The 15057-nt window shown below is 36.8% G+C and overlaps 1 protein-coding gene across 1 annotated transcript; it reads right to left on the minus strand.

Moving 5' to 3' along the window:
* Positions 1–352: 352 nt before the first annotated feature.
* CPXCR1 (CPX chromosome region candidate 1) lies at positions 353–1329 on the minus strand. Its single transcript, XM_006752080.1, has 2 exons — positions 1016–1329; positions 353–968 (listed from the first exon to the last, which is right to left on the minus strand). Exons 1-2 carry the CDS (start codon positions 1327–1329, stop codon positions 353–355), a joined length of 930 nt encoding a protein of 309 aa, XP_006752143.1.
* Positions 1330–15057: the final 13728 nt, after the last annotated feature.

Here is a 15057-nt window from a genome sequence, read left to right on the forward strand (position 1 = left end):
ACTTGGAATCTGATCATAGTAACAATATTCTTATCTACAGAGATGGATGTTAAAAAAGTGAAAAAAAGTGCAAGCATTGTCTTTTTTCAATTGCTGACTCAATACAGATCAGGTCCTTGATATTTTAATGATCTGTTTGTAATAGCACAGTGTAACGGAGGTTTTCTTATGAGTTGTTCCTCTTTCTCAAAGATGTTTCTTTCTGATATATCCTATTATCTTTCTGATATATCCATTCTGCAACTCCATCTAACACTACTAAAAATTATATTCATGATTTTTTTTTCAATTTGGTAGTCAAGTTATGAATATTTAAAAGTTAAATTTCAAAATGAATTCATCCCAATTGGACTTAATTCCCATGAAAGCTGCAGGAATGTTGTCTAAATTCAACAAAATTGTTAAAACTACTCCCACAAATGGGACATAAATATTTCCAACCATCATCAGTGCTTATGATCACAACCCTCATGCTATGGTGAGATCTCAAATGATCCTCAAAAGCTTTTCTATTAAGTGTGTTTTGAATTTGGGACCATGGGATATAGAACACAGGCCTCACAAAAATATGGAAGCCATCTTTCCCTTTAGCACAGGTTGATTTGTAAAATTTTCCTGATGTCATTCTTTCAATGAGGGGATGGTAGTAGTATACCCTTAAAGGTCTTCCAAATATTATGGCTCTCTCCCCATGGGTTAGGACATTTGGACAAGGAAGAAATGCTGTATATTTTAGCTTTACCCACATGGTATTTTGACAACCTGCAGCCTGAGAGAAATGTCTCCCACACAGCAGGCGGAGAATCATTCTCTTTACTTCATGATTGTTAATGAATGGGATTCTCCACAAAATTGAGAGTTGGAGAGGAATTTTGTAATTTATGGTGCTATTATAGAAATCACTTGTTTTCACCCCCACCTTCCCTGAGTGGAATCTTGTTCTGTTAGTTAAAGGATTGTTGTTATTGCTCTTTCTAGTGAGATACTCAGATAGGTAATTTTCTCTAGCCCTGACATGAGAAAGATCCATTTTCTAGGAATAAGGATCTGAATTAGAAGGGATTCTTCTTTTAAATGCTCTTGTTGAAGATCTTTTTGGGTCTTCTCAACTTCAAACTCATTGTCCTCTACTGCTTGACAAACAACATGCCCCTGGGAGGTCGGTATGTCTAGCTCCCTGTTCACTGGGTTGCTTTCCACATGAGTGATAATATTAGAATCAGCAAATGAAGGCTTGATATCTGTACTACATTCATGTGGAACTTCATTTTCTAAATTTTTGAGATCATTTTCAGTGGCATCACTTCCTTCTTTAGTAGAAGAAGTCATCCTGGGTTCTATTTATGAGAAAAAAAACAAAGATCCATTAAACTGAAAAATGTTCCATTTCATAAAAAGACAGTTCTTTAGTCCTGAAAATAGCATGGATGTGTTATTCCTAAGCTTTCTCAGCTTTATAGTTTATCACATCTTTAATATCAAAGTCACAGATCCACAAAATAAAATAGAGAAAAATAAAAACTGAGAGTAAATATGACTCCTATTAAATAAGTGTTCTCATTACTTAGCTTTAGAACGTGTATAAACCTGGGGTAACATAAAATTTCATCTGGCTAATATAAGAATACATTCTATGCACTAGAGCACATATAGTTCCCAATGGGAGGTGCAGTTGTTCTCTTTTGGATGATAAATAAAATAAAATTTTCATTTAATAAGATAGATATGAATTACTGACCTGAGATTTTAAGATGAGGCTAAAGTAGAAGGCAGTTTTTTTTAATGAGTATATACGTGTAAAAAAGAATTAAAACCTATGTGAAAATGAAATGGTTAAATTTCTATGAAGAGCAAGCTATTCTTCCCTTGGAATTTTTCTTTGTCTTATTATTTTATCTGTTCATTTTAAGCAATATCTATGCAAAGGGCAACAACTATGAATTATGTAAGAGGGGAAGGCAGAGAAAGTAAGAGAGTAGGAAGCTGAATAGTGAAGTCTAACCCAAGTAATTTATTAAAATATGATTTAAATTTACTATTTCCTCCTCATTCCCATTATCTCAGGACTAATCAAGCTGATAATTAGATCATGTTTGCTTTACTGCTGATATCTGGTTTCCCTGATTCAAACTCTTGGCTCATACCTCTACTCTTAACTTTTTCTTTAATATATGTCACCTACCTGCTCAAACACCTTTAGCACATACTAATTATCACAGCCTATTCTCAATATATTATATATTAAATATGTTTCATTCTTCTGTATGAGGAGACTTGGGACAATGTAAGTTGGAAAATTTCTTTTTCTTAAAATTTTATTTATTTAATTTATTTGAGAGAGAGAAAGTGAGTGTGACCCGGCGGGGGGGGGTGGCAAAGGGGATGGAGACTGACAAGCAGACTCCATGCTGAGTATTCATACCCATCCATGCCCATCCTATGGCAGGGCTTGATCTCCCTACTTGGAGATCATGACCTGAAGCAAAATCAAGAGTCAGAGGTGTAACCAACTGAGCCACCCAGGAGCCCCTGGAAATTTTCTTTAGAATAGGAAGATAGGGATGTCTGGGTGGCTTAGTCAGTTAAGCATCAGACTCTTGGTTTGGGCTGAGGTCATGATCTCAGGGTCATGGGATTGAGGTCTGCACTGGGTTCCACATTCAGTGGGGGTCTGTTTGGGATTCTCTATATCCTTCTCCCTCTGCCCCTCCCTATGCCCAGGCTCCTCTTTCTCTCTCTAAAGTAAATAAATAAATATTCTTTTTTTCTTTTTTTATTTAAATTCAATTAGCCAACATATAGTGCATCATTAGTTTCAGATGTAGTGTTCAATAATCCATCAGTTTTATATAACACCCAGTACTCATCACATCATGTGCCCTCCTTAAAATAAATAAATATTTTTAAAAAGAATAGAAAAATAGGTACGAGCATTTTTACTGAAGGTAGTGGTAGGGAAAAGCAAATACAAGTGGATTGAAAACAAATCTGGAGGAAATTAAGAATTAAAAAACATGGCTTCCCTTCATTTTAATGTCTAGCTTTTAATTTGCTCTGTCTAGCTACCTTAAGGATAATTTAGGAATAGGTCAGCTGAATTTAAAGATGTAAAGTTGTGTGTGAGGTGTTTATGCTGGTCTTATGGGGGTGGGGCTGACTGTGCTGATTCTCAAGAGGACTTGCTCTAGTGGAGATACACCTGCAGGGCACAGAGGCTTGGAATAAGTCGGCCCAGCCTCCACTGGGTAGTACTTTTTTGCTCACACAAGTCTACTGATCATAGAGTGCTGCAAAGCTTCAGCTTCTTAATATACCCAGTACTATCATGAGCAGGAATACAACAGGCTTTCCTAACAATCACACAAAAAATCAGTGACCCAGACAAAATGACAAGAGAGAGGAATTCATCCCAAAAGAAAGAAGTTGTGGCCAAGGATTTAATCAATATAGATACAAGTAAGATGTCTGAACCAGATTTTAAAACAATAATCATAAGGATACTAGTTGGGTGTGAGAAAAGCAAAGAAGACTATAGAGAATCCGTAACTGCAGAGATAAAATAACTAAAAACTAGTCAGACTGAAATGAAAGTTTTATAACTAGGAGGCAAAATCAAATGGATGAAATGGCAATGAAGATGGATGGAGCAGAGGAGCAAATCAGTGATATAGAAGATAAAATTATGGAAAATAGTGAAGTTGAAAAAAAGATAGGAAAAAGGTACTGTGTAATGAATGTAGACTTAAGGAACTCAGTGACTCTTTAAAGTGTAATAATGGTTGTATCATAGGAATCTCAGAAGAGGAAGAGAAAGAAAAAGGAGCAGAAGGTTTATTTGAGCAAATTATAGCTGAAAACTTCCCAAATCTGGGGAAGGAAACAGACATCGAAATTCAAGAAGCATAGAGAACTCCCATTAAATTCAAACAAAAGCTGGCCATCAGAAGACATATCATAGTCAAATTCACAAAATAAAAGGACAAGGAAAGAATCTTGAAAGCAGAAAGGGGAAAAATAAAGCCCTTAACCTACAAGGGAAGTCAGTTCCAGCTCACAGCAGATCTGTGCACAGAAACTTGACAGGACAGAAGAAAGTGGCATGATATATTCAACATCCTGAATGGAAAAAATATGCAGCCAAAAATAATTCATTCAACAAGGCTGTCATTCACAATAGAAGGAGAGATAAAGAGTTTCCCAGACAAACAAACTAAAAGAGTTCATGACCACTAAACAAGCTCAGCAAGAAATTTTAAGGGGGACTCTTACATTGGCAATAAATTCATAACTTTCAATAATCACTCTGAATGTAGATGGACTAAATGCTCCAATCAAAGGACATAGAGTATCAGGATAGATTTTAAAAAAAAAGATCCATTTATATGCTGTCTACAAGAGACTCATTTTAGACCTAAAGACACCTGCAGATTGAAAGTGAGTGGATGGAGGGTCATCTATCATGCTAATGGACATGAAAAGAAAGCCAGAGTAGACATATTTATATCAGACAAAATATATTTTAAAACAAAGACTGTAACAAGTGCTGAAGAAGAGCACTGTGTTATAATTAAGGGTCTATCCATCAAGAAGATCTAATAATTATAAATATTTTTGCTCCCAACTTGGGAGCACACAAAGACATAGGTGAAATAATACCAAACATAAACTCATTGATAATAATACAATAATAGTAGGGGACTTTAACACCCCACTTACAGCAATGGACAGATCATCTAAACAGAAAATCAACAAGGAAACAATGACTTTGAATGATACACTGGATTAGATGGACATAACATATATATTCAAAACATTTAATCATAAAGCAGTAGAATACACATTCTTTTCAAGTGCACATGTAACATTTTCCAGAAAAGATCACATACTAGGTCACAAATCAGGCCTCAATTGGTACAAAAAGATTGAGATCATACCATGCATATTTTCAGACCACAATGCTATGAAATTTGAAGTTAACCAAAAGAAAAAATTGAAAAACCCCCAAATACGTGGAGGTTGAAGAACATCCTACTAAAGAATGAATGGGTTACTTCCGATTCAGGGAAGAAATCAGAAAGGGAGACAAACCATGAGAGACTCTTGACTTTGGGAAACAAACAGGGTTGCAGAAGGGAGGAAGTTGGGGGTATGGGCTAACTGGGTGAGGAGCATCAAAGAAGGCATGTAATCTGATGAGCACTGAGTGTTACGCAACTAATGAATCATTGAACACTACATCAAATCTGTTGATGTATTATATGTTGGCTAATTGAACTTAATAAAAAAAGAATGAATGGGTTAACTAGGAAGTTAAAAAAGGAAAAAAAAAATACATGGAAGCAAATGAAAAAGAAAACACGACAGTCCAAAACCCCTGGGATGCAGCAAAGGCTGTCATAAGAAGGAAGTATGTAGCAATACAAGATTACCTAAGAAGCAAGAAAGGTCTCAAATACACAGCCTAACTTCACACCTAAAGGAGCTAGAAAGGGAAAAGCAAATAAAGCCTAAAACCAGCAGCAGAAGGGAAATAATAAAGATTTAAGCAGAAATGAATGATAGACACACATAAAAACAGTGGAACAGGTCAAAAAAACAAAGATCTGGTTCTTTGAAAGACTGAATACAGTTGAAAAACCCTAGCCAGACTTATCATAAAGTAAAGAGAGGACCAAAAGAAGTAAAATCACAAATGAAAGAGGAGAAATCACAACTAATACCACAGAAATACAAAAAATTAAAAGTAATGATGTAATGTATGGTGATTAACATAACATAATAAAATAAAATTAAAAAAGAGAATATTATGAAAAATTATATATCAACAGACTGGAAAATCTGGAAGAAATGGACAAATTCCTAGAAACTTACAAACTACCAAAACTGAAACATGGAATAATAATCATTTGAACAGACCCAAAGCCAGCAGTGAAATTGAATCGGTAATCAAAAATCTCCAAACAAGCAAAAGTCCAGGGCCAGAGGGCTTCCCAGGAGAATTCTACGAAACATTTAAAGAAGAGATAATACCTATCCTTCTCAAATGTCCAAAAAATAGAAATGGAAGGAAAACTTCCAAATTCATTCTTCGAAGCCAGCATTATCTTGATTCCAAAACCAGACAAAGACCCCACTAAAAAGGAGAATTACAGGCCAATATCCCTGATGAACATGGATACAAAACTTCTCAACAAGATACTAACAAATCAAAACCAACAGTACTTTAAAAGATTTATTCACCATGGTTAAGTGGGATTTATTCCTTGCCTGCAGGGGTGGTTCAAATTTACACATCAAACAACATGTACACCACATTAATAAAAGGAAGGATAAGAACCATATGATCAGCTCAATAGATGCATAAAAAGCATTTGACAAAATACAGCATCCATTCTTAATAAAAACCCTCAACAAAGTTGGTATACGTGGAACATACATCAACATCATAAAAGCCATATAGGAAAGACCCACAGCTAATATCATTCTCAATGGCAAAAAACTGAAAGCCTTTCCCCTATGGTCAGGAACAAGAGAGGGATGTACTCACACCATTAATATTTAATATAGTACCAAAATTCTTAACCTTCAGCTATCAGACAACAAAAATAAATAAAAGGCATCCAAATCTGCAAGGACAAAGTTGAACTTTCACTATTTGTAGAAGATATGATACTCTATGTAGAAAACCCAAAAAACTCCACCAAAAAATTGCTAGAACCAACACATGAATTTAGCAAAGTCACAGGATACAAAATCAATGTAAAAATCTGTTGCATTTCTATACACCAATAATAAAGCAGCAGAAAGAGAAATCAAGGTATTGATCCCATTTACAATTGCACCCAAAAGAGTAAGATACCTAGGAATAAATATAAACAAAGATGTAAAAAATCTGTACTCTGAAAACTATAGAATACCGATTAAAGAAATGGAAGAGGACACAAAGAAATGGGGAAAATAATTCCATGCTCATGGATTGGAAGAACAAACATTGTTAAAATGACTATATTACCCAAAGCAATCTACACATTTAATGCAATCCCTATCAAAATACCACCAGCACTTTTCACAGAACTAGAACAAACAATCCTAAAATTTGTATGGAAACACAAAAGATCCCAAATAGCCAAAGCAACCCTGAAAAGGAAAGCAAAGCTGGAAGCATCACAATTCTGGACTTCAAACTATATTACAAAGTTGCAGTCATCAAGACAGTATGGCACTGGCACAAAAACAGACACATAGATTAATGGAACAAAGAATAAAGAACCCAGAAATGGACTCACAACTATATGATCAAACTAATCTTTAACAAAGCAGGAAAGAATTTCCAATGGAAACAAGACATTCTCTTCAACAAATGGTGTTGAGAAAACTGGACAGCAACATGCAGAAGAATGAAACGGGACCACTTCCTTACACCATATACAAAACTAAATTCAAAATGGATGAAAGACCTAAGTGTGAGATAAGAAACCATCAAAATTCTGAAGGAGAACACATGCAGCAAGGTTTTTGACCTTGGCCTTGGCAACTTCTTACTATACACATCGTCAGAGGCAAGGGAAATGAAACAAAAACAAAAATGAACTGTTAGGACTTCATCAGGATAAAAATCTTTTTCATAGTGAAGGAAACAACCCTCCTGCACTGTTGGTGGGAATACAAACTGGTGGAGCCACTCTGCTAAACAGTATGGAGGTTCCTCAAAAAGTTAAAAGAAGAACTACCCTAAGATCAAGCAATTGCACCACTAAGTATTTAGCAAATGGATACAAAAATACTGATTTGAAGGGATATGTGCACCCTGATGTTTATAGTAGCATTATCAACAACAGCTAAATTATGGAGATGGCCTAAATGTCCAGCAACAAAGAGTGGATAACTTAGTTGTTGTATATATATAATGGACTATTACTCAGCCATAAAAAGAATGAAATCTTGCCATTTGGATGGAGCTAAAGAGTATTATGCTAAGCGAAATAAATCAGTCAGAAAAAGACAAATACAATATAATTTCACTCATAAGTGGAATTTAAGAAACAAAACAGATGAACATAGGGGAAAAAAAGAGAGGCAAACCATAAAACAGACTCTGAACTGTAGAGAACAACCTGAGAGTTGCTGGAGGAGAGGTGGGAGGGATCATTTAAATGGATGATGGTTATTAAGGAGGGCACTTGATGTGATGAGCACTGCCTGTTGTATGTAGTGATGAATCACTAAATCCCATACCTGAAACTAATATTCCACTGTGTGCTAACTACCTGAAAGTTAAATAAAAGATTGGAAGAAAATAATAACACTGTTCTTAAGATTTACTTTTTAAGTCTTCCTAACATTTAAATTTAGACATTACTCAAGACTTATTTCTCCATCTTCTAGTCTATTTTTCTTATTCTCCTCTTCAGTGTCAATACATCCCCCAAATTTCAAGGAGCATGTCCCTGCTGAACTTAACAATTTGATTTGTTCAAGTTTGTCAGAGAAGCCCTTTATCAATATATGTCACCATGAGCAGAGTTATAATCACGGTAAGGCAATAAAGTCTAGATTTTAAAGGATGTCTAAAATAACCAATTTGAACTTACCAAATTTGAGGTTAATATGGCCGCTTCTCAGTAAGACTGAGAACCAGTAATTTGATGGGGACTGAAGTTACTGGTGGTCTTGATTTTGTCAGATGCACCCTGAAAAAAAATCAAGATAGTTTCATAAAACAGAGGGAAGCTATCGAGCTCCTGTACTTATCTCCATGTAAAGTACATTTTCTGCTTTATTTTTTTGGTAGGGTCTTCCACTTTTATATCCCAGGCTAAATATGAGATTCATTGTTTCCTTCCACATTTTGCACTGGCATTTTATATAAGATACATCCAGTGCATATACTCATATCTATCATAGATATTTATCCTATTAGACAATATTAAAATGGGTTTGTCAATAGAATATAAATTATATCTGAAGGCTTGTTGTCCTCTGCAAAGGAGTCACATCAGAAATTTATGTATTTAGGGCCACTATTGTTTATTTCAAAAAATAAATCCTCATTGAGATTGCACATGAAACACATGGGGTATTCTATTCAACATCTTAATCTTTATTTTTTAATCTCTGTATTTATGTGTGGATATAGCCAAGAGTCATATGTCTTCTTGTTTTATCATTTACTAATAATTTAGCCAAATATGTATTCCTTTAAGCAATATGATAATATAGTCTTCTAATCTCTATTCCTGTTCTCTGTTCTTTGAATTTTTTTACTCATCTAGAGCATTTATATATAATACATGGTAATAGATATATATTTACTGAAAGCAAAATTTCAGTTTATTAGAACACCAAATTTTTTATATTTTACAAAGATAAAGGTAGGGGCATATGGGTGGCTTAGTTGGTTAAGTGTCTGCCTTCAGCTCAGGTCATGATCTCAGCGTCCTAAGATTGAGCCCTGAGTAGAGCTCCCTGATCAGTAGGGAGTCTGCTTTTCCCTCTGCCCCTCCCCCATCATGTTCTCTCTCAAATAAATAAATAAAATCTCCATTTATTTTTTAAAGATTTTATTTATTTACTTATTTGACAGAAAGAGAGAGAGAGCACAAGCAGGCAGAGCTGTGGGCAGAGGGAGAGGGAGAAGCAGGCTCCCTGCTGAGCAGAGAGCAATGTAGGGCTTGATCCCAGGACCCTGGGATCATGACCTGAGCTGAAGGCAGATGCTTAACCCACTGAGCCACCCAGGTGTCTCAATAAATAAAATCTTAAAAAAAAAATAAATGTAAATGTGCCTGATAGCTTTTAGAACTGTTAAAATTCTTAAAATAAAACACATTTGGAATTGGTCATTGAGTACTTGAGGAACTACAATATTATGTTTATATCTTTATAAATTTTAATTTTGTAAAAAGTGATAAAAAAGAAAAACTACAACTAAATACCAGGTTGGGTGTTTCCAAATATTCTTTCTTCTGCTTCACATTTTGACATGCAAAGCTGTTGAAATTAAAAATACACATATATGGAATTTGAAATGAACCTGGCTATTTTGAACCTTTCTAAATAAGATTTAATTAGCCTTCAATCTGAGAGGTATGTGTTTATATTCTAGTCAAACTGTGTCCTCTAATGCCCACATGCTCTGGAAAGGATGTTTTTTTTTCTCCTACCAATATTTAAAAAAATTTACACCAAATTGCATGAATGATTCATCAGCTAAGTCAAAACTTCTTTACACAAATTGGATGTCTCACCTTTCCCTTTTGACAAAATCTCCAAAATATATTTTCACATTATCTTAGATAAAAGGTTCTCAATTAACATGATTTCTTTATATGCCCCATGCACTTATGAGTGTCAGGAAATCCCTCACTGTGTCCCAATTACTTCATTTGAGGGGCTTTAACTTTTTTGTCCCCCAAAATCATTAATTTTACCTTCAAAATATATTTTTAATATTTTATTTTTAAGTAATCTCTACACCCACCATGGTGCTTGAACTCACAACCCCAAGAAGAAGAGTAACACACTCTATCAACTGTGCCAAGCAGGCACCCCACACTTTACTTTTAAAATATTTTTGTAACTCAGAAATTTAGTGAAAAATAAGGTAGTTTTCTCCATTTGAGGTATATTCACAGAATCATATGTGAACATATTGAAAACGTGACCCAAGGAACAAGTCTCAGAGTAGCATCTTTATCAAAGAATTACAAATCAAGTAACAAAAGCTATTTTCAAAATAATTGTTAAACATTATAAAAAGAATATATAGACTAAGAAGTACTTATTAAGATCCCTTATGTTTTTATTTTCACTTTCAACACATCCTTTATCTCCACTCTCAGTAGTACAAATCCCTCCAAATAATGTGCACTCCACTAAGCCAGACTGCTTTTCTTTTCTTCTGCCCTCTACCTCTCCATTTATGCAATTTTCACAGTTCCTTTGACTCTGCATCACAGTATCTACAGAACTTGGCAACCTAGCAGTCAAACAGAACCCTCTGCAGAAGGTAGAAGGAGGAAATAACTGAAATGGTAAACCTAGAATTGTTTTTAGATAGCAGGAACAGAGTAAAGGCTGGAAAGATTCTTAAGTTTATCATTCTACCGCATCACAGATAAAACTCTAATTATATCTATTCCCAAAACTGAAATATTGTGAAGATAGGATTGCCAGATAAAGTGTAGGACAGTCAGTAAATTTGAATTTCTGATAAACAATAAATGTGTTTTTAGTATAATTATGTACCAAATATAGTCAAATGTTTTGAGACATACTTTTATTAAAAAAATTTCATTGTTCCTCCCAAATTAAAATTTTATTGAGCATCCTGTATTTTTGTTTACAGAATCTGGTATTCCTACATGAAGATAATACATGACTAGCTGTTACATTTTATTAATTTGGCTTACAAAAGTTTCACTGTCTTTACATCTTTTGCCTGGTCTTCTTTTGTGGTAGTTTAAGTGAATATTTTATTTTCACAAGCTAACTGATTTCCTTTCATTTTGTCAGCTTCCAATCATCAAACAGTAGGGAGCCTGATATTTTTTTTAGTAACTTTGTAACTCATCAATATACTTTTATTTTGATCATTTCTCCAGAACACTTACAAACCACATCTGTCTTTGGTTTGGGTGAAGATGAGATATTTCCTGATACAAGTGAGCCTATAATGCTCAGAGGGGATTTGAAAATTGGCTGTCTCTCATCTAAGGTAAAGCCTATCCTAAAGGAAATATGTTAAAACCAAAGGGTCAATATAGGCCTTGTATCAGGACTAGAAGTCAAATTGTGGCACCAAAATTGAACTGCTAACCAGGAAAAAGGAATAGTACAACCAACAAATGAAAATTAGGTGTATTATCAGGGTTCTCCAGAGAAACAGAATGAATTTCATATAAATGTATATATATATATATATATAAAGATAGATATAGATGTAGATATATAGATATGGATATGGATGTAGATATAGATAGGTAGATAAATAAATATAGATATAGATGATATAGGTATAGATATATGGAAATAAATTTATTATAAGTTTTGGCTTATGAGATTATGGAGGCTAAGAAATCTTACTATCTGCCTCCTGCAAGCTGAAGGCCCAGGAAAGCCTGTGTTGTCATTCCAGGTCAATCCTCAAAGACTGAGAAATAGAGGAGTCAATGACATAAGTTTCAGTGTGAGTCTGTAAGTCCAAGAATGAAGAGCTCACATGTCTGAGAATATGGGAATGTAGATATCTCAGCTCAGCAAGGGAGCACATTTACCTTTCTTCTGCCTTTTTGCACTATCCAGGAACTGGATAATACTTACCTACTTTGGTAAGAGTTATCTTCTTTACTCAGTCTACAAATTCAAATATTAATCTCTTCCAGAAAATCCTCACAGACATCCACAGAAATAATGTTTTCCAACTATCTGGGCATCACTTAGCCCAATCAAGTTGACACATAAAATTAAACATCACAAGTCCACCTCTAATCAAATTGACACTATATGTATCTCCTTAAACCACACTTAATCTCCAAATGAAGGTAATAATAGGGTCATAATTCTACATAACATGATACAACTATCTTGCATACCATTAAAAATGCACTAATCTCTTAACCCAGAATAGATGGTAAAGATCTTGAATGATGTTCAGTCTTCTGATATCCCATAACTTTAATACTATGATAAAATATTAACAGTACATAAATCCTTATATAAGGTCAACCCATTTTGTGTTACATGATGGGGGATAAAAAAGGAAAGAAAACAGAGAGAGGCTGGGAATATGGCAGAGTAGGAGGACCCAAAGCCCAACTCATCCTGTAGATACAACTAGATAATACTCATATCAACATAAATAACCTAGAAAATGACCCAAAGATTGGCAGAACAAATTACACAACTAAAAGTAGAGAAGAGGCCACATCAAAGAAAGTAGGAAGGGCAGAGATGCAGTTTGGGAACAAAACAGACCATAGCCGTCTGTGGTCAGGAGGAAGCCTAGGGTGCAAGAAGGGCAAAAAACAGACTATCACACTGTAAGCCTACATCAAGATTAATCCCCATAGCATTTGACTTTGAAAGTGAGAGGGTCAAATTTTGTGATATCTTACAAGTGGGGCTTAAAGCCTGGAATTTTAGAAATCAGACGGCTCAGCCTTGGAAGAAATGAGGAGGCTTTAGGAAGCTAAGTCACCACCCTTAAAGACAAAGCAGGACAAACAGCTCATGGAGATACAGCTTAGAAGCAGCAGTTGGAAAAATATCTAGGGCACATGAAAGGGAAAGTTATTTATTCATCTCAGAGTGTGGCCCAGAGAGGCAGGGATTACAAGGAGACCTCTACAGGAACAAAGGGCCTTTAAGGTACCATTGTCTTTCCCTGCCTCTTGGCATAAACACATGACCACCTGCTGGAGGCTGCACAGTACCTACATTCCATACCTAACTTGCTTATACCAAGCTCTGCTCACCCGCATGCTTCAATAGATCTGCCTTTTTTAGTCACACTTATCTCAGTCCCATGGCTGTAGGTACATTTTTCCAGAACACTGGTGCAAACCCCACCAACACCACATCTCTGACTTGCATGTTTTGGGGGCTTCAGTTCTGGCAACAGCAGTACCAGGTCTCATTTCACAAGCAGACCAATGCATACCTTGTTAAAATGCACCCCACCCTAGCTGGGACAAAACACAGCCCACAACAGGCAAAGATAGCCTCTGTAGATGAATGGACTGAAGGAAAAAATGACAAGGACACAATAATAGAGCATAGACAACACACATAGGAGATGCTCCATTAAGCACCAGGTCCTAGGGAACAGAGGATGGTGCACTGCAGGAATTAAGAATTTCTTCTTTATGGAAGGGGGAAAGGTGGCAGAGGAGTAGGGGACCCCATTTCAGCTGGTCCCCAGAATTGAGCTGGATATCTACCAGACCACTCTGAGCACCCACGAAACCAGCCTGAGATGTAAGAAGATCTGGATCTCTACAAACAGAATATTGCAGGCAGTTGGTTTTGAGGTACGAAGTGGGGAGCCGTGATTCTACGGGCAGATATCAGAGGATAAATGGCAGCGGGAGGGTGCCTGGCCATGGGGAATCCTACACCACTGGTGAGTGACAGCCTTGCGCACTGTGGAAGGGCACAGACTCACAGACCAGTAGCGTGGGGGGAAGGACTTTAGGGCAGTCCCCAGGCCGGAAACCCAGAGCTGCGGGGTCGTGCACACACAAACTGCAGCCCCCCCAGATGGAAACCCGGGGCACCGGGGGCGCACCGGTGAACTGCAGCCCCTGGGATGGACCCTCGGAGCGACAGAGTTGCTCGCATGTGAACTGCAGCCCCCGGGTCGGAAACCGAAGTGGTGGAGTTGGGCGCCCGTGAACTGGGAGTGGCTGGCAGTTTTAGAAGCACAAAGGGCAGAAACGTGCCCTGACCTGGAGGCAGGACTGGGAGCGCTGAGGAGGGGGGCACAAGCCAGGATGCCGCAGTTTATAGCAGCACAGACAGAAACGGAGACGGTGTGGCCTGGAGAGCTCACTGAAGAACAGACTGCAGGCTCTCTGCTCTGAGGCAGAGGGTTGGAAATGGTCTCTTCTGCTCTGACTGGCGGAAGAGATGCGGAAAGCCACCAGGGAAAAGCGCCAGAGAACAAAAGCCCCAAAGACTGATTCCCACTGAGCCCATCCCCCACCACAGGGGTGCAGGGCAACTCTGTCCAAAAAGGGTTGCCTGAGTAACAGCACGGCAGGCCCCTCCTGCAGAAGACAGGCTGGGAAAACAAGAGGCCAGCAACCCTAAGGTCCCAAGAAAAAAGGTTCATCTTGCTTGGATTCTGGTCAATAATTTGGACTCTATACATTCCCTCAACCACCCATCAACAGAATGACTAGGAGGAGGAGCCCCCAAAACAGAAAAGACTCAGAGATTATGACTTATGCTGCAGATTTACAAATGGATGCAGCTATAACCAAGATGTCAGAGATGGAATTCAGGCTAGCAATTGTGAAGACAATGGCTAGAATGGAGAAATCAATTAATGGCAAC

The sequence above is a fragment of the Leptonychotes weddellii genome, chromosome X (genome assembly GCF_054177405.1).
Source record: "Leptonychotes weddellii isolate Sample4059 chromosome X, ASM5417740v2, whole genome shotgun sequence".
Lineage (NCBI taxonomy): Eukaryota > Metazoa > Chordata > Mammalia > Carnivora > Phocidae > Leptonychotes > Leptonychotes weddellii.

Bases quoted from the DNA above. Each gene is read 5' to 3' on its own strand.
- CPXCR1 (XM_006752080.1), bottom strand. From the start codon at position 1,329: ATGACTTCTTCTACTAAAGAAGGAAGTGATGCCACTGAAAATGATCTC. The intron at 969-1,015 runs GTCAGGGCTAGA...CACTAGAAAGAG, and splicing joins AGAAAATGGATCTTTCTCAT to CAATAACAACAATCCTTTAA.